Below are 19,790 nucleotides of genomic sequence, written 5' to 3'. Positions count from 1 at the left end.
ACCTGGAAGTGACGTGAGTGAGGGTGGAAGTGCAGTTCCTGCCCATGACAGCCAGCTAAAGAGGTACTTTGTCCCCATTTACACAAGTTTGTTGTCCCCTCGCTTCGCCCACCACATGGTTATATTCCCCCTCTATGCCCACTTGGATGGCAGGGAATGACGCTGGACACTGGCTGATGACGCCAGGGTCCTCTCGGTGAAGGGGATTTAGACATTACCTAATCTCTACCCTTAAATATTCCTTTAGTGTCCAACCCTTACCTCCACTTCCCCCGCATCCTAACAATAACCTCCTGTCTGCAGCCTAACCCTAATGTCGTCGTTCAAAGTCGACATTTCATGTGTCATTTTGAGAATGTTGACATGTTGCCTGTCAACATTTTAGCAATGTCAATTTATGAATGTCGACAATGTGATTGTCGAACTTTTGACTACATCCCTCTGTAGATTATATTTGTGGAATAATAACTGCTTAACCCCTTTGCTGCTAAGCATTTTCTCACCCCTATGCTCAGGACAATTTTCAGCTTTTGCACTCATCACAATTACATCACTATAATTTTTTTTTCATGCAGTACGCACATAAACTATATCTTAGTTTTTTTCAGAAGACTTTGGGGTCATTTTACTAAGCGACAGGATTTCCAGGGATTTGAAACTACTGTACATCACCAGCAGCATTGAGGTAAGGTGCAATTGTGATAGAAGGCTGTCCTTTAAACCAGTTATTTAAGTTTTGCAAAACAAACCATGAACAGTTGTCACAGTAACAAACAAATCTGAAATAGTCACAGAAAGATCCTACATAGATGGCTAATAAGTCTGCTCTTTAGCCCATCTACCTAATAAATGCGAGATGTTTTTACCACAGACGTTATTGAACATTAAAAATATGTTTCACTCTACAATTTTCTAGCATCTTAAATTACCCACTCCCTTCCACCAGGTTCCTGCAATTTATCACACATGCCCAGTAATGCAGCACACATCCTGGGACACAGAACCCCTGTAATGCAGCACACATTTCCTCCAATGGAGATGACATCTCTAGTATATCAGAATACTTGCTTGGGCACAGATCACCTGTTTGGGCACACTCATATAGTCATCAGTGTGCTGTCTGAGAGCAGCACCCATTTTCTTGTAGCACACCTTCTTCCTATTCTTCTTCCCAGTGTTTCTTTCCTCCATGGTGGGCAGAGATTTAAGACATTATCACCGTGTTGCACCTACCTAGCTCGGCTTCAGGGAGATGCTAGACTCTCCATGGGGTTAGGGAGATCACCACTATTTCAGGGACTCTCACTGACATTCATGGAGTTGGCAGTTATGTATCAATATACAGTACCTGCTTCCTTGATGTGCAATGATGGTTCACTCAAAAGTAATAGTAATATAGTAGATATAGACCCTATCTAGTAATAAAAACAATAATGTGTCATAAAGTATTTATTCATTTCTTTTTTTAAAACAATTTACAGGCATTACATTGCCACAGCCAGTCCATATAGGTGCATGCAAATATCAAAAACAGAGAAGGGTTTGTTTGTTTGTATGTTATAATAATGCAGGACCTGTATGGTCATGATTTTTGGTAATTTCCACATTGCAGCAAAATAAGTGTGCTTTTATCACTGAGACTGACCCATTGGAGTGTGTGTTTTTCTTCAGCCTAAGAAATTACAAAATGGTTGTGAATATAAATGTCAGAAGACTACACTTGCAGACAGCACATATAAACATTACATAACCTGGGTTGTACTTTGAACGTCATCTAATACAAGTGTGTTTTGCAATTGTAGCAACCTACATGATAGATTCACATATCTTTCATAATTGATTTCCCTTGCTGAAATAAACAGTTGTTAACCAATGCACTTTATATTTCAGTGGGTTGGAAAATACTCCATTAGTAAACTTGCTCTCTTCCCCTACATATAGCAAATGGCTGGGGAGGGGGTGAGATAATTTCCCTATTCTCTTACCTTTAACCTAACCTGAGAGCTGTTTCAAAGAACTATTGGCAGATGAAGTTCTCCAGCACTGTAACAGAGCTCTACGGAATCTCTTCCATAGAACTACAAAAGAAGAGTAAAATTATTTTGATCCAAAAATATAGAATAAGAGGGTTAACAATGGGGCTTGGTTTTGCCTTTAAAATGATTACCGCTTTAAAAATAGGGGTAGACTTGCAAGAGTTACCGCATCGCCTGCAAGTCCAACCCTAGTACATAAGCCCCTAGATGTTTGCAGAGAAACTTCCACCATACAGTATGTTTGCAGTACAGTATGTTTGCCTTGGTCAGATTTAAAATATTTAATTTTTTCCTGCTACCTTGTCTTATTAAGCTCTAGTAAACATGCAAAGGGCAACATCTGTACTTGTTAAATAAATGTGGGCTTTCCAAGGTCTCACAAGCATGTCTATTACAAGCTTGATCTCAAGAACCCTACTGGACTTTTATTCAGCCATTGCATACCCACATCCGCTGAATTTGGCAGGACAGTGCTGAATTGTGAATCTCAAAAAGGACACATTCATGGAAATTGGTTTTGCCTAAAACTGGGTGTTTTGGGGAGAATCTGGACAGAGATTAATGGATTGAGGATGAACATATGTGGTCTCCAATTATGAATGTCTCAATGTTGGGAGATCTAATAAAATATATAACACACAGTAAAAGTTGCCACTTATTTTGGAAATGTGAGCTTTGAAAATCTTTTATACAATAAAATATGATGGTTTGATAATGAGGATCCCTTATAAAATATATATTTATCTGTCTTTTTCTGAAAATGTGAAGAATAGTTTTCTTCTCAGCAGATAATTAAGATGTAGCAGTATATATTGCAGTGCTTGTTGCATCCTGGCTAGGGCTTAGCTGGAAAATCTGTATGATCCTGCGACAGATCTCTGATTAGTATAGCTGAGAATAGCTTGGAATGTTTGAGTTAACTGAAAAATACTTTCTGCTTTCTGTGCACTTCAATACAATCTGCTTCATCTCTATAATTTGTTGTGGTGTGGGAAAAGATGAGGTTAGATCTTTCTGGTGGGTCATCATCTCACTGTTCAAATACAGAATATTCACACATTAGGTAAAGCAGAGAACATTTAATATGTAAATTCCATCAACCATTGCTCCTGAGATGTCTTTTGGATGTTCATATACAGTGCATTTTAATTTCAAAAGAATTGATGGTTTCGCATTAAAGTATTCTTATATTATTGATGACAAGATCCATTTATATTTTAATATAACCTAATATAGTAGGCATGTTTATTAAACTACTAGGCATGTATAACTGAAAAAAGGAAAATATAAAAAAAAATATCTTGACATAGGTAAAAATCCATCTTATAGTTTAGCCTAGCATCTGTGTCACAAAAGAGGACCACTAGATTTGTATACATTGTAGTACACAACAGTACCTAAAATACAAATGATGTTCAGTGTGGGAGCTATGACAATACCGGGAGGAAGAATCAATTCCATAGGAACCTCACGCTCTCATACAATGCAGGTCATGTGGGCAGGAATACCTTTCTTATATTTGCTCACGGCCCGTAGAGGTGCAAGCAAAAAAAGCGCAAAGTTTTCTTCCTAAATTTACCCACTATGTGCTCAGACACAGAACCTTGTATTTAAGTGTATCTGCCACTAGGTCTTGTGGTAGGCATTGTTTATGGACTGCATGTAACTACAGAAAGGCAATTTATAATATATAATGTACTACATGTTGATATAAAAAGTATATAGGCATTAAAACAATAGAAAGAAAAAAACAAGTTATTAAATGTGCCATTGCAAGTAAATACTTAAATATAATTAATACTAATGGCAGGTAGAACTATTTCTTTGTTAACGTGAGCTGGTGTACCAGAAGTGGCAGCAGGAATTATTCATCGCAAAACTACAGTCTGGGACAACCTACGAAGTGTTTCATTGTACTAGTTGCAGAGGGAAGAAGGAACAGTAGGGAGTAATGCAGGCATAGTACTGTTATCCACACATTTTGGAGGAAACAGACCTGTTTAGTTATACCCTTTTTCCACTGCCACAATAACCCGGGTTATTGCCGGGTCTACACGGGTAATGGCTCAGTGGAAAAGGGTCCCAAAAAAATAACCCGAGTCCAGTAACCCGGAATCCAACCTGCTTAGTGACCAGGGTTGGACACAGGAAGGACCTGGGTTAAGGGGCAGTGTAAATGGGTAACCCAGGCCATACGTTTACAGCATGGAGCACTCAACCTGGGAATAATTCTCGGTCGGACCCAGGATTTTTTGGTGGAAAAGGGGTATTACTCTGTATCTACAATGAGAGGCTTGCGAAGAGATGTTATACCCTTTGCTCTGCAGGTAAATTCATAGTGTTAGTGTATTCTAGACGCATCAACAGGCTCTTTACAGGACTAGTACAAGATCATTTTTTGCAGATGTTATAAGTCTAGTAATATAGCACTGTAAAATCCCATAACACATTTTCATCCCTGAGTGTGGCCTGGTAACTACCGAATCGTGATATTGCTCATTATATTTGAAACAGCTGATAAACCATCGTTTGCACAGAGCTTCGCTGCAAAAATAAGTACAGCGTTAAACGTCTCGAGCTCTATAATAGGGGTGGGCAATAAGCGGCCCCCCAGCTGTTGTAGTTCCACCCCTGTTCTATAAGGTTATGAGATCTTAGGTTGGTATATGTAAAGAATATTATCACCCATTACTGCTTCTAGTGTCAAACATATCCTGGGAACATGGTACGTTTACATACTAAGAAAGGAACAATATGATCAATGTACAAAGTGTCTTATACAAGACATCATCCTTTGTCAAATATCACAAACAAGCTATGTTTTTATGTTCCTAAATGCTGAGTATAAGGAATATGAAATTGATGTGTGATGGATGAGCATAAGGAATGATATGTGATCAATTGAGATTGAGACCTGATATTAGAAGTAATGTTTGATGTTTCTTCACCACATCAAGTATTACTCATTTTGAATGTGACAGTCTGACAAGTCCACAACTCTTACTCACAGTTGTTATTTCCACCATGTAAAAAGTGTTTCCAGTCAGTGATGTTCTCCTCTTCCATTACTTAGAAGCCACCATTCTGTAGTAACAGTAACAGACTACCTATTATCTTAGAAGCCGAAGTAGGTTATTATTTCATGGCAAAATTAAGAGAAATATTTTCCTGCATTGTTGGCATAATCTCTTAACCATCTGATATGTGTCATGTTCACATTTTGCTATTTAAAGTATATTTTATTACATTATTTTTAATGTGCTGGTGTTTGGTTCATATTGTATGAATGGTAATAGTGGAGTTTTGATGTTATTTTAGCACCACTAAATAGGTCAATACCACTTAGTCTCTGTTGCACCAAACCATCTTTTTAGCTGCTTTGAGACCTGTTAAGCTCATGTTAAAGCATGAAAGATAAAAATATAATTTACTTGGCAAATGGAAGGTACAAAAAGACTTACAAACCTAATATGTATTACAAAAGTTCTGTAGGGACCTTATAATGCTACAAACAGTCTAGGTGATTGCAGGTGTTTGTCTGGACTAAAGAGTACAGGCAACTGGCAGTGCACCAATAGGAATGTGATTATTTCCTTATAATCAAGTAGCCTTAATTAAGGGACCCCTTGGTTATATAAGAAAGGGAACATTTTGTGAACAATACATGGTGTAAAATGTACTAAAGTAAAAATCTTGGCAATACATCACATGAGGACATGTGTAAAAGTAAACTTTGAGGTAATATCACCTTTCTCAATGTTTTCCTACCCTCTAAGAGATTACACACTTGTGAATAAATAGTGCTGTCATATATATATGACTCCAGGTGTTTCCAAGCTGCTGGTGTTCAATATTTCTTGCATCCTTTTCAACCCTTTTTCATGCTCCTGCTTTCATGTAACTGTACATGGTGAATGCCTTTTCTCTATGCACAATACAGAGATAATGGATGCGACTGAGACCTCAGTGGGTGACAAATGCTTAACTCTAGGCAACTCTAACGCGTGGCTCCTCCTCTGTCTCTTGGCCTAAGCTTGTGTATGTTACTGAGGGCTCCATTTGTGCATTAGCAGGTAGTTCTACTACAGGTCCTGAAGGGTTGCGGAATTGTTTGTACACTCTGGGATCCTGGGCCACATAGGTTGTTGTGGAGAAATACAGAACCAGTCCAACCAGAATTGTGCAGAAAGACAGGAGATAAAGTCCTGAAAACTAAACAGAATATTTAAATAATTAAAATTCAATATGAAATCAAATGCAAGTTTCTGATTTATGAACAAGACATCGTACAGGTGCTTATTAGACTAAGATACATGATTTCATGAAAAGCTGCCTTTTAGCCCTTTATTTGTACCAGGCTAAGTGTAAGATAATTGAATACACTATTTATCTACCAAACAACTCTTTACACACTAGCACACCATGGAGCGGGTAACATGTCCCACTCTCTGCAGTAAGATAGGAAAGCATTTTTACAGGTCACTTTTAGGTAACAACTATACTGAAAAGTTGGGAAACCAATTCTGCCCCATTTTTATAATCCTAGGATTCCCAGTATTGAGCTATACAATAAAAGTCACATTCAGAAAAAACTGATTACCATTAATAAATAATAAAATATGATATAATAATAAAATAAAAGACACTCATTGTCCCCACAGGAAAAAAATAAAACACACTATTAGGGGTACATTTACTAAAGTGAGAGTTTTTTTAGAAGTGGAGAAGTTGCCCATAGCAACCAATCTAATTCTAGCTATTATCTTCTAGAAGGTGCTAGTTAAATGTTAGCTAGAATCTGATTGGTTGTTATGAGCAACATCTCCACTTTTAAAAATTCTCACCTTAGTAAATACTGTATACCCCTTAGCATGTGTCACTCTCTGACTTAGCAACTTCAAAAGATGTAATGCCAGACAACCTGTGTACCCAGCTGATGGCAGATGTGATGGACGACATATCGTGCGGTCCGTACACACCACACAATTTGGTGAATGACTGCACGATATGTCGTTCCCCCGCTGCATCCAAATGCATCTTCAGATTGAGCAGCATATAGGCAGATCTGAAGATGCAACGGACGACGATGCGGAAGCCCGCCTAGTGCATACACACTGGACGATTTGAATGATTTTTCATTCCAATCTGTCAGAAAACAACATAAAAAGTCGTGTAGTGTGCACCCGACCTAAGGCTGTGGAAGAAGAGGGGAACTCCGCCTCTCAGTCTCTCCCTCACCCAACTCCAGGGCCGCTATCGTGGGGACTGCCAGGACTGGAGTCCAAGGCCCAAACAGCATCAGAATGGGAGGGGGCCCACACCCGATCCTACCCCAGATGCACAGCCCGCACTACGCCCCCACCCTTCCCATGGGCTGATTCCCCTCTTCAATCTCTTATCACAATGGGGCGGAGCCAATGTGACAAGACCCGCCCCATACACCAGCAAATCATGTTATTGCGAAGGGACGGGGCCTAATGATCCAAGGTGCCCGCCCCATTAGCATTGTGGCACCCCACCAACAACCTGTGTTCCTACCCACGCTGATGTGCCCCTATGAAAATGTAAAGTATTAATGTGACTCCTGCCATTGTCTAATATAGGGCATGATTTAACTGGTATCATTAAGGTTCAGGGACTTTTTGCACTGCCCCTTCAGCGGTGGTGGACGTTAGGGGAGCAGTGAGTACTGTAGCAGGCTCAAGGATTTGAACTAGAGAAAAACGGCAGTTGGTGTGTGCACTGTGGTGAGGTAACTGCCAGTGGGAGCAGAGCTGCATGTTGTGTGTGTTTCACGGGATTCCCAGTGGTGTTTCCCAGAGGGCTTCTTCCTTGACAGGCACTCGGTGGGCTGCAGAAGAAGGTATCCAATCAGTTGGGGAGAGCAATGGCTACAGAAAAAGAGGACATCTTGTCAGCTCTCAGTTATTAGTTGGAGCCAGCATTGGTGTATGGTACAGGTTGGTAGTCCTGCATTACTATCCACACACAGCCCAAGTCCATATTAGAGAGGGACAACGCTGGAGACAGTATAACCCTTTAGCTGAATAATGAAAGTACCCAGTCAGTACAGAGAGGATATAGGGCCTAATTCAGACTTGAAAATAGAGTGAAATATTTCTCTCAACTGTGAACCTGAACAAACCATGATGTAATGCAAGGGGGTGTAATACATTTTTTTTGCATGTAGGGTAAATACTGGCTGCTTTTGCATGTAGCCCACAAATACTGCACAGCTTTATTATTACTCTACAATTTAGATGTCAGTTTGGACACCTCCCTCCCAAATCTAAATCTCTCTGCACATTTGAAATCTGCCCCTCCTGCAGTGCAGCATGGTTTCACCAAGATGATCAGTTGAGAGAGATCTCTCTCTCTATTCCCAACTCTGAATCAGGCCCATAGTGATCAGCCCTGACCAAGGAACAGCACCAGAATCTTATTGACATATTTTGAGCCAGCAAACTTGCCAGTAATAATAATCTCAGAGACTTTCTGGAGCGCAGTACTAATGAAACTTTGGCCCTCATTCAGAGCCGTACGCTCTGAGCAGAGCGCACGCTCTGAATGAGGGCCGCCCTCCATAAAAATGGAGCGTCCTCCTGGACGCTCGTATAGCTGTGGGTCACCACCCACAGCCTATACGAGCGTGCAGTTTGATGGCCGCGATGGTCTTGACCATCGCGACCATCGAAACTGCGAGCCGGAGCCTGCGGTTGAGGTTTTCAACCGCAAGCCCCGGAGTGATTTTGGCTCTATCAGAGCCAAAATCACTCCCACTAACATCACTAGTGATGTCAGTGGGCCGGCTTCTGACGGGAGGCGTTCCCGTGGGAACGCCCCCGTCAGGGAGGCACGCCCCCGGCACGCCCACCAAAGGGGGCGTGCTGTCAATCAACATCGACAGCACGCCCCCTTTGATCAGACACAACGAGCGAAGGAAAGTCCTTCGCTCGTCGCGTCTGGCGCATGCGCACGACGGAGCTCCCGCCGTCGTGCGCATGCGCAGAGCACAACATCGACCCACTTGCAAGCGGACAGCCGCTTGCGAGTGGGTCTGAATCAGGCCCTTTGTTGCTAATGCTGGGATGTTTACAAAGTAACAACTGAGATCACATCAGTGTGTTGCAACTATTTCTATGCAAAACTAAGACACTTTAGTCCTTAATTCAGCACAGTTTAACAAACACAGTATGTGCTGTATAACACATATAAATCGCAGGCTCCATAACTCTGATAAAGAGTCTAGAAGGAGGAAATACGTTTTGGCGAGTGCACCACCGAGCTCCATCATACTGAACTGATTTATCCCACTTTATGGGGCCCCAAGGTTAAAGTTAATATATTAACTGCCTTTTTCTATGTAAAATATTGTTGACACTGTGATCTGTTATTGAGTAATGTTTTATTATATGGATAATACAACCGCATAAGTGTAATATTACAAAGCAAAACAAGTCTACCCAGTCAAGTTTCCAGTTAAATAAATTGTATAAAACATTATTGTGGTGAAGGTTATTAGATATTGTAATATTTTCTGTGTGCAACGATCCTGCTTTACTTCTGTGTTGAGTAACAGTAGAACCTGCGCTGAAGCGGCGGAACAGAATAATATGTTTTTGATAAGGAAGAAACTTCATGACTCAAAACTGCTTACTTGATATTCACATCATCTGGTATCAGTGTAAGTAATAAGTACTAATAGTATGTGTATGTATGTGTTAAGCTGCATACACACACAATGATTGAGTTAATGAACGATTTTAGTAAACGATTTTCTACCTTGAAAAAATGAACTAAAATCGTTTACTAAAGTTGTTCATTTACTATGTTCATTTAAATGTAATGAACAATTTTTATGAACTACAAAGATTTTTGCATATTAACTTAATGAAAATCGTTGCGTTGACAAGTCTGACTGAACTACAAACTGCAAACTACAAACTTGAATGCGCATGAACAATAATCGTTCATCGCTTGACTCAGAAAGTGAACGATTTTTTCAAACGATTATCGTTGTGTGTGTATGCACCTTTAGAGTGTATATATGTGTGTGAATGTGTGTATATATGTGTTAGTGTCTGAGTCGCTGAAAGAGCTCAGTACTGCCCCGGGCCAGAAGAACAAGTAAGCACAGTGAATCTGTGACTGCAGTTGATTGCATGCCCCACTACAGAGGACACCACAACGGTGCATTAATTAAAATCCCAGGCCTTTTCAGGCTAAATCTCGGGATCCCGCGGATTGGGATCCCAGGATTGGTTTCCCTACTGAAAAGTAAATAGTAATGTACTTATTTTTAAAATGTAAACCCAGCACCCAGGCATAGTACTGTAGTCCATATACTGTACATGCTTCCAAGATTTAATTACATGGGGAAACTGGGGAATTTTGTACACTAGTTTTTGAGGATTGGTGTTAATATTTAGTAGAGGTCCATTTTACTAATCCTTTGCAATACAAAGCAATAGAAAGTACATTTAAAGCAATCTTGTCAGTACAAGGGTGAATGATCAGTCTCTTGGCAAAAATGATGTAGTATTATATAACTACAACTGGTAAGGACATAAAATGACATGATACACTAACTATTGTAATATATACAATTTGTTTCGTAAAATCTCTCTTAATATTTTCATCCTTTTTCATTGGGGAGGCACTGGACTGGCTTTGATGTCAGAAAATGACAACACACCCAAGAATCACTTTCCAGTATACAGCCATGAAAGGTCAATTGCTCAGTGTCGCCTGTAACAAGTCTAGCAGTGTTTTATGGCACAATATAAGTAGGTGGGAACCTGAACTGTAAATATTGTGCCAATAGTAAAGTAGAAGGGTTGGGTATGTAATGCCGGTAGTCGGCAGGGGCTGGCTGGCAACTTTCAGCCTGGGGGGGCAACACAAGCAAGTGGCCCTTGTGTTGATAACCCCGACTACAGGTTGCTCGTAAAACACAATAGCCCTCACAGGGAAAAAATAAAACACATTGGCCCTCATTCAGAGCCGGACGCTCTGAGCAGAGCGCTCGCTCTGAATGAGGGCCGTCCTCCATAAAAATGGAGCGTCCTCCTGGACGCTCGTATAGCTGTGGGTCACCACCCACAGCACATTCGAGCGTGCAGGATGATGGTCGCGATGGTCTTGACCATCACGACCATCGCCAGTGCGACCAGAAACCTGTGGTCGGGGTTTTCGACCACAAGCCCCGGAGTGATTTTGGCTCTATCAGAGCCAAAATCACTCCCACTAACATCACTAGTGATGTCAGTGGGCCGGCTTCTGACGGGAGGCGTTCCCGTGGGAACGCCCCCGTCAGGGAGGCACGCCCCCGGCACGCCCACCAAAGGGGGCGTGCTGTCAATCAACATCGACAGCACGCCCCCTTTGATCAGACACAACGAGCGAAGGAAAGTCCTTCGCTCGTCGCGTCTGGCGCATGCGCACGACGGAGCTCCCGCCGTCGTGCGCATGCGCAGAGCACAACATCGACCCACTTGCAAGCGGACAGCTGCTTGCGAGTGGGTCTGAATCAGGCCCTTTGTTGCTAATGCTGGGATGTTTACAAAGTAACAACTGAGATCACATCAGTGTGTTGCAACTATTTCTATGCAAAACTAAGACACTTTAGTCCTTAATTCAGCACAGTTTAACAAACACAGTATGTGCTGTATAACACATATAAATCGCAGGCTCCATAACTCTGATAAAGAGTCTAGAAGGAGGAAATACGTTTTGGCGAGTGCACCACCGAGCTCCATCATACTGAACTGATTTATCCCACTTTATGGGGCCCCAAGGTTAAAGTTAATATATTAACTGCCTTTTTCTATGTAAAATATTGTTGACACTGTGATCTGTTATTGAGTAATGTTTTATTATATGGATAATACAACCGCATAAGTGTAATATTACAAAGCAAAACAAGTCTACCCAGTCAAGTTTCCAGTTAAATAAATTGTATAAAACATTATTGTGGTGAAGGTTATTAGATATTGTAATATTTTCTGTGTGCAACGATCCTGCTTTACTTCTGTGTTGAGTAACAGTAGAACCTGCGCTGAAGCGGCGGAACAGAATAATATGTTTTTGATAAGGAAGAAACTTCATGACTCAAAACTGCTTACTTGATATTCACATCATCTGGTATCAGTGTAAGTAATAAGTACTAATAGTATGTGTATGTATGTGTTAAGCTGCATACACACACAATGATTGAGTTAATGAACGATTTTAGTAAACGATTTTCTACCTTGAAAAAATGAACTAAAATCGTTTACTAAAGTTGTTCATTTACTATGTTCATTTAAATGTAATGAACAATTTTTATGAACTACAAAGATTTTTGCATATTAACTTAATGAAAATCGTTGCGTTGACAAGTCTGACTGAACTACAAACTGCAAACTACAAACTTGAATGCGCATGAACAATAATCGTTCATCGCTTGACTCAGAAAGTGAACGATTTTTTCAAACGATTATCGTTGTGTGTGTATGCACCTTTAGAGTGTATATATGTGTGTGAATGTGTGTATATATGTGTTAGTGTCTGAGTCGCTGAAAGAGCTCAGTACTGCCCCGGGCCAGAAGAACAAGTAAGCACAGTGAATCTGTGACTGCAGTTGATTGCATGCCCCACTACAGAGGACACCACAACGGTGCATTAATTAAAATCCCAGGCCTTTTCAGGCTAAATCTCGGGATCCCGCGGATTGGGATCCCAGGATTGGTTTCCCTACTGAAAAGTAAATAGTAATGTACTTATTTTTAAAATGTAAACCCAGCACCCAGGCATAGTACTGTAGTCCATATACTGTACATGCTTCCAAGATTTAATTACATGGGGAAACTGGGGAATTTTGTACACTAGTTTTTGAGGATTGGTGTTAATATTTAGTAGAGGTCCATTTTACTAATCCTTTGCAATACAAAGCAATAGAAAGTACATTTAAAGCAATCTTGTCAGTACAAGGGTGAATGATCAGTCTCTTGGCAAAAATGATGTAGTATTATATAACTACAACTGGTAAGGACATAAAATGACATGATACACTAACTATTGTAATATATACAATTTGTTTCGTAAAATCTCTCTTAATATTTTCATCCTTTTTCATTGGGGAGGCACTGGACTGGCTTTGATGTCAGAAAATGACAACACACCCAAGAATCACTTTCCAGTATACAGCCATGAAAGGTCAATTGCTCAGTGTCGCCTGTAACAAGTCTAGCAGTGTTTTATGGCACAATATAAGTAGGTGGGAACCTGAACTGTAAATATTGTGCCAATAGTAAAGTAGAAGGGTTGGGTATGTAATGCCGGTAGTCGGCAGGGGCTGGCTGGCAACTTTCAGCCTGGGGGGGCAACACAAGCAAGTGGCCCTTGTGTTGATAACCCCGACTACAGGTTGCTCGTAAAACACAATAGCCCTCACAGGGAAAAAATAAAACACATTGGCCCTCATTCAGAGCCGGACGCTCTGAGCAGAGCGCTCGCTCTGAATGAGGGCCGTCCTCCATAAAAATGGAGCGTCCTCCTGGACGCTCGTATAGCTGTGGGTCACCACCCACAGCACATTCGAGCGTGCAGGATGATGGTCGCGATGGTCTTGACCATCACGACCATCGCCAGTGCGACCAGAAACCTGTGGTCGGGGTTTTCGACCACAAGCCCTGGAGTGATTTTGGCTCTATCAGAGCCAAAATCACTCCCACTAACATCACTAGTGATGTCAGTGGGCCGGCTTCTGACGGGAGGCGTTCCCGTGGGAACGCCCCCGTCAGGGAGGCACGCCCCCGGCACGCCCAGCAAAGGGGGCATGCTGTCAATCAACATCGACAGCACGCCCCCTTTGATCAGACACAACGAGCGAAGGAAAGTCCTTCGCTCGTCGCGTCTGGCGCATGCGCACGACGGAGCTCCCGCCGTCGTGCGCATGCGCAGAGCACAACATCGACCCACTTGCAAGCGGACAGCTGCTTGCGAGTGGGTCTGAATCAGGCCCTTTGTTGCTAATGCTGGGATGTTTACAAAGTAACAACTGAGATCACATCAGTGTGTTGCAACTATTTCTATGCAAAACTAAGACATTTTAGTCCTTAATTCAGCACAGTTTAACAAACACAGTATGTGCTGTATAACACATATAAATCGCAGGCTCCATAACTCTGATAAAGAGTCTAGAAGGAGGAAATACGTTTTGGCGAGTGCACCACCGAGCTCCATCATACTGAACTGATTTATCCCACTTTATGGGGCCCCAAGGTTAAAGTTAATATATTAACTGCCTTTTTCTATGTAAAATATTGTTGACACTGTGATCTGTTATTGAGTAATGTTTTATTATATGGATAATACAACCGCATAAGTGTAATATTACAAAGCAAAACAAGTCTACCCAGTCAAGTTTCCAGTTAAATAAATTGTATAAAACATTATTGTGGTGAAGGTTATTAGATATTGTAATATTTTCTGTGTGCAACGATCCTGCTTTACTTCTGTGTTGAGTAACAGTAGAACCTGCGCTGAAGCGGCGGAACAGAATAATATGTTTTTGATAAGGAAGAAACTTCATGACTCAAAACTGCTTACTTGATATTCACATCATCTGGTATCAGTGTAAGTAATAAGTACTAATAGTATGTGTATGTATGTGTTAAGCTGCATACACACACAATGATTGAGTTAATGAACGATTTTAGTAAACGATTTTCTACCTTGAAAAAATGAACTAAAATCGTTTACTAAAGTTGTTCATTTACTATGTTCATTTAAATGTAATGAACAATTTTTATGAACTACAAAGATTTTTGCATATTAACTTAATGAAAATCGTTGCGTTGACAAGTCTGACTGAACTACAAACTGCAAACTACAAACTTGAATGCGCATGAACAATAATCGTTCATCGCTTGACTCAGAAAGTGAACGATTTTTTCAAACGATTATCGTTGTGTGTGTATGCACCTTTAGAGTGTATATATGTGTGTGAATGTGTGTATATATGTGTTAGTGTCTGAGTCGCTGAAAGAGCTCAGTACTGCCCCGGGCCAGAAGAACAAGTAAGCACAGTGAATCTGTGACTGCAGTTGATTGCATGCCCCACTACAGAGGACACCACAACGGTGCATTAATTAAAATCCCAGGCCTTTTCAGGCTAAATCTCGGGATCCCGCGGATTGGGATCCCAGGATTGGTTTCCCTACTGAAAAGTAAATAGTAATGTACTTATTTTTAAAATGTAAACCCAGCACCCAGGCATAGTACTGTAGTCCATATACTGTACATGCTTCCAAGATTTAATTACATGGGGAAACTGGGGAATTTTGTACACTAGTTTTTGAGGATTGGTGTTAATATTTAGTAGAGGTCCATTTTACTAATCCTTTGCAATACAAAGCAATAGAAAGTACATTTAAAGCAATCTTGTCAGTACAAGGGTGAATGATCAGTCTCTTGGCAAAAATGATGTAGTATTATATAACTACAACTGGTAAGGACATAAAATGACATGATACACTAACTATTGTAATATATACAATTTGTTTCGTAAAATCTCTCTTAATATTTTCATCCTTTTTCATTGGGGAGGCACTGGACTGGCTTTGATGTCAGAAAATGACAACACACCCAAGAATCACTTTCCAGTATACAGCCATGAAAGGTCAATTGCTCAGTGTCGCCTGTAACAAGTCTAGCAGTGTTTTATGGCACAATATAAGTAGGTGGGAACCTGAACTGTAAATATTGTGCCAATAGTAAAGTAGAAGGGTTGGGTATGTAATGCCGGTAGTCGGCAGGGGCTGGCTGGCAACTTTCAGCCTGGGGGGGCAACACAAGCAAGTGGCCCTTGTGTTGATAACCCCGACTACAGGTTGCTCGTAAAACACAATAGCCCTCACAGGGAAAAAATAAAACACATTGGCCCTCATTCAGAGCCGGACGCTCTGAGCAGAGCGCTCGCTCTGAATGAGGGCCGTCCTCCATAAAAATGGAGCGTCCTCCTGGACGCTCGTATAGCTGTGGGTCACCACCCACAGCACATTCGAGCGTGCAGGATGATGGTCGCGATGGTCTTGACCATCACGACCATCGCCAGTGCGACCAGAAACCTGTGGTCGGGGTTTTCGACCACAAGCCCTGGAGTGATTTTGGCTCTATCAGAGCCAAAATCACTCCCACTAACATCACTAGTGATGTCAGTGGGCCGGCTTCTGACGGGAGGCGTTCCCGTGGGAACGCCCCCGTCAGGGAGGCACGCCCCCGGCACGCCCAGCAAAGGGGGCATGCTGTCAATCAACATCGACAGCACGCCCCCTTTGATCAGACACAACGAGCGAAGGAAAGTCCTTCGCTCGTCGCGTCTGGCGCATGCGCACGACGGAGCTCCCGCCGTCGTGCGCATGCGCAGAGCACAACATCGACCCACTTGCAAGCGGACAGCTGCTTGCGAGTGGGTCTGAATCAGGCCCTTTGTTGCTAATGCTGGGATGTTTACAAAGTAACAACTGAGATCACATCAGTGTGTTGCAACTATTTCTATGCAAAACTAAGACACTTTAGTCCTTAATTCAGCACAGTTTAACAAACACAGTATGTGCTGTATAACACATATAAATCGCAGGCTCCATAACTCTGATAAAGAGTCTAGAAGGAGGAAATACGTTTTGGCGAGTGCACCACCGAGCTCCATCATACTGAACTGATTTATCCCACTTTATGGGGCCCCAAGGTTAAAGTTAATATATTAACTGCCTTTTTCTATGTAAAATATTGTTGACACTGTGATCTGTTATTGAGTAATGTTTTATTATATGGATAATACAACCGCATAAGTGTAATATTACAAAGCAAAACAAGTCTACCCAGTCAAGTTTCCAGTTAAATAAATTGTATAAAACATTATTGTGGTGAAGGTTATTAGATATTGTAATATTTTCTGTGTGCAACGATCCTGCTTTACTTCTGTGTTGAGTAACAGTAGAACCTGCGCTGAAGCGGCGGAACAGAATAATATGTTTTTGATAAGGAAGAAACTTCATGACTCAAAACTGCTTACTTGATATTCACATCATCTGGTATCAGTGTAAGTAATAAGTACTAATAGTATGTGTATGTATGTGTTAAGCTGCATACACACACAATGATTGAGTTAATGAACGATTTTAGTAAACGATTTTCTACCTTGAAAAAATGAACTAAAATCGTTTACTAAAGTTGTTCATTTACTATGTTCATTTAAATGTAATGAACAATTTTTATGAACTACAAAGATTTTTGCATATTAACTTAATGAAAATCGTTGCGTTGACAAGTCTGACTGAACTACAAACTGCAAACTACAAACTTGAATGCGCATGAACAATAATCGTTCATCGCTTGACTCAGAAAGTGAACGATTTTTTCAAACGATTATCGTTGTGTGTGTATGCACCTTTAGAGTGTATATATGTGTGTGAATGTGTGTATATATGTGTTAGTGTCTGAGTCGCTGAAAGAGCTCAGTACTGCCCCGGGCCAGAAGAACAAGTAAGCACAGTGAATCTGTGACTGCAGTTGATTGCATGCCCCACTACAGAGGACACCACAACGGTGCATTAATTAAAATCCCAGGCCTTTTCAGGCTAAATCTCGGGATCCCGCGGATTGGGATCCCAGGATTGGTTTCCCTACTGAAAAGTAAATAGTAATGTACTTATTTTTAAAATGTAAACCCAGCACCCAGGCATAGTACTGTAGTCCATATACTGTACATGCTTCCAAGATTTAATTACATGGGGAAACTGGGGAATTTTGTACACTAGTTTTTGAGGATTGGTGTTAATATTTAGTAGAGGTCCATTTTACTAATCCTTTGCAATACAAAGCAATAGAAAGTACATTTAAAGCAATCTTGTCAGTACAAGGGTGAATGATCAGTCTCTTGGCAAAAATGATGTAGTATTATATAACTACAACTGGTAAGGACATAAAATGACATGATACACTAACTATTGTAATATATACAATTTGTTTCGTAAAATCTCTCTTAATATTTTCATCCTTTTTCATTGGGGAGGCACTGGACTGGCTTTGATGTCAGAAAATGACAACACACCCAAGAATCACTTTCCAGTATACAGCCATGAAAGGTCAATTGCTCAGTGTCGCCTGTAACAAGTCTAGCAGTGTTTTATGGCACAATATAAGTAGGTGGGAACCTGAACTGTAAATATTGTGCCAATAGTAAAGTAGAAGGGTTGGGTATGTAATGCCGGTAGTCGGCAGGGGCTGGCTGGCAACTTTCAGCCTGGGGGGGCAACACAAGCAAGTGGCCCTTGTGTTGATAACCCCGACTACAGGTTGCTCGTAAAACACAATAGCCCTCACAGGGAAAAAATAAAACACATTGGCCCTCATTCAGAGCCGGACGCTCTGAGCAGAGCGCTCGCTCTGAATGAGGGCCGTCCTCCATAAAAATGGAGCGTCCTCCTGGACGCTCGTATAGCTGTGGGTCACCACCCACAGCACATACGAGCGTGCAGGATGATGGTCGCGATGGTCTTGACCATCACGACCATCGCCAGTGCGACCAGAAGCCTGTGGTCGGGGTTTTCGACCACAAGCCCTGGAGTGATTTTGGCTCTATCAGAGCCAAAATCACTCCCACTAACATCACTAGTGATGTCAGTGGGCCGGCTTCTGACGGGAGGCGTTCCCGTGGGAACGCCCCCGTCAGGGAGGCACGCCCCCGGCACGCCCACCAAAGGGGGCGTGCTGTCAATCAACATCGACAGCACGCCCCCTTTGATCAGACACAACGAGCGAAGGAAAGTCCTTCGCTCGTCGCGTCTGGCGCATGCGCACGACGGAGCTCCCGCCGTCGTGCGCATGCGCAGAGCACAACATCGACCCACGTGCAAGCGGACAGCCGCTTGCGAGTGGGTCTGAATCAGGCCCTTTGTTGCTAATGCTGGGATGTTTACAAAGTAACAACTGAGATCACATCAGTGTGTTGCAACTATTTCTATGCAAAACTAAGACACTTTAGTCCTTAATTCAGCACAGTTTAACAAACACAGTATGTGCTGTATAACACATATAAATCGCAGGCTCCATAACTCTGATAAAGAGTCTAGAAGGAGGAAATACGTTTTGGCGAGTGCACCACCGAGCTCCATCATACTGAACTGATTTATCCCACTTTATGGGGCCCCAAGGTTAAAGTTAATATATTAACTGCCTTTTTCTATGTAAAATATTGTTGACACTGTGATCTGTTATTGAGTAATGTTTTATTATATGGATAATACAACCGCATAAGTGTAATATTACAAAGCAAAACAAGTCTACCCAGTCAAGTTTCCAGTTAAATAAATTGTATAAAACATTATTGTGGTGAAGGTTATTAGATATTGTAATATTTTCTGTGTGCAACGATCCTGCTTTACTTCTGTGTTGAGTAACAGTAGAACCTGCGCTGAAGCGGCGGAACAGAATAATATGTTTTTGATAAGGAAGAAACTTCATGACTCAAAACTGCTTACTTGATATTCACATCATCTGGTATCAGTGTAAGTAATAAGTACTAATAGTATGTGTATGTATGTGTAAAGCTGCATACACACACAATGATTGAGTTAATGAACGATTTTAGTAAACGATTTTCTACCTTGAAAAAATGAACTAAAATCGTTTACTAAAGTTGTTCATTTACTATGTTCATTTAAATGTAATGAACAATTTTTATGAACTACAAAGATTTTTGCATATTAA

General features: G+C 41.3%; 1 protein-coding gene across 1 annotated transcript in view; it reads right to left on the bottom strand.

Annotated features, from left to right (window-relative positions):
* Window positions 1–1,436: 1,436 nt before the first annotated feature.
* The window catches only part of SLC35F1 (solute carrier family 35 member F1), a 493,863-nt gene continuing 475,509 nt past the window's right edge, over window positions 1,437–19,790 (bottom strand). Inside the window, exon 8 of the mRNA XM_088480974.1 lies at window positions 1,437–6,248. Within this exon, the coding sequence (XP_088337100.1) occupies window positions 6,024–6,248 (225 nt within the window). The 3' untranslated portion in view covers window positions 1,437–6,023. The remainder of the gene's footprint in view (window positions 6,249–19,790) is intronic.

The sequence above is a fragment of the Taudactylus pleione genome, unplaced genomic scaffold, assembly GCF_031769625.1.
Source record: "Taudactylus pleione unplaced genomic scaffold, aTauple2 ptg000259l, whole genome shotgun sequence".
Taxonomy (NCBI): Eukaryota; Metazoa; Chordata; class Amphibia; order Anura; family Myobatrachidae; genus Taudactylus; species Taudactylus pleione.
Note: the sequence above shows the minus strand (reverse complement) of the source record. Positions and strands in the feature narration are given on the sequence as shown.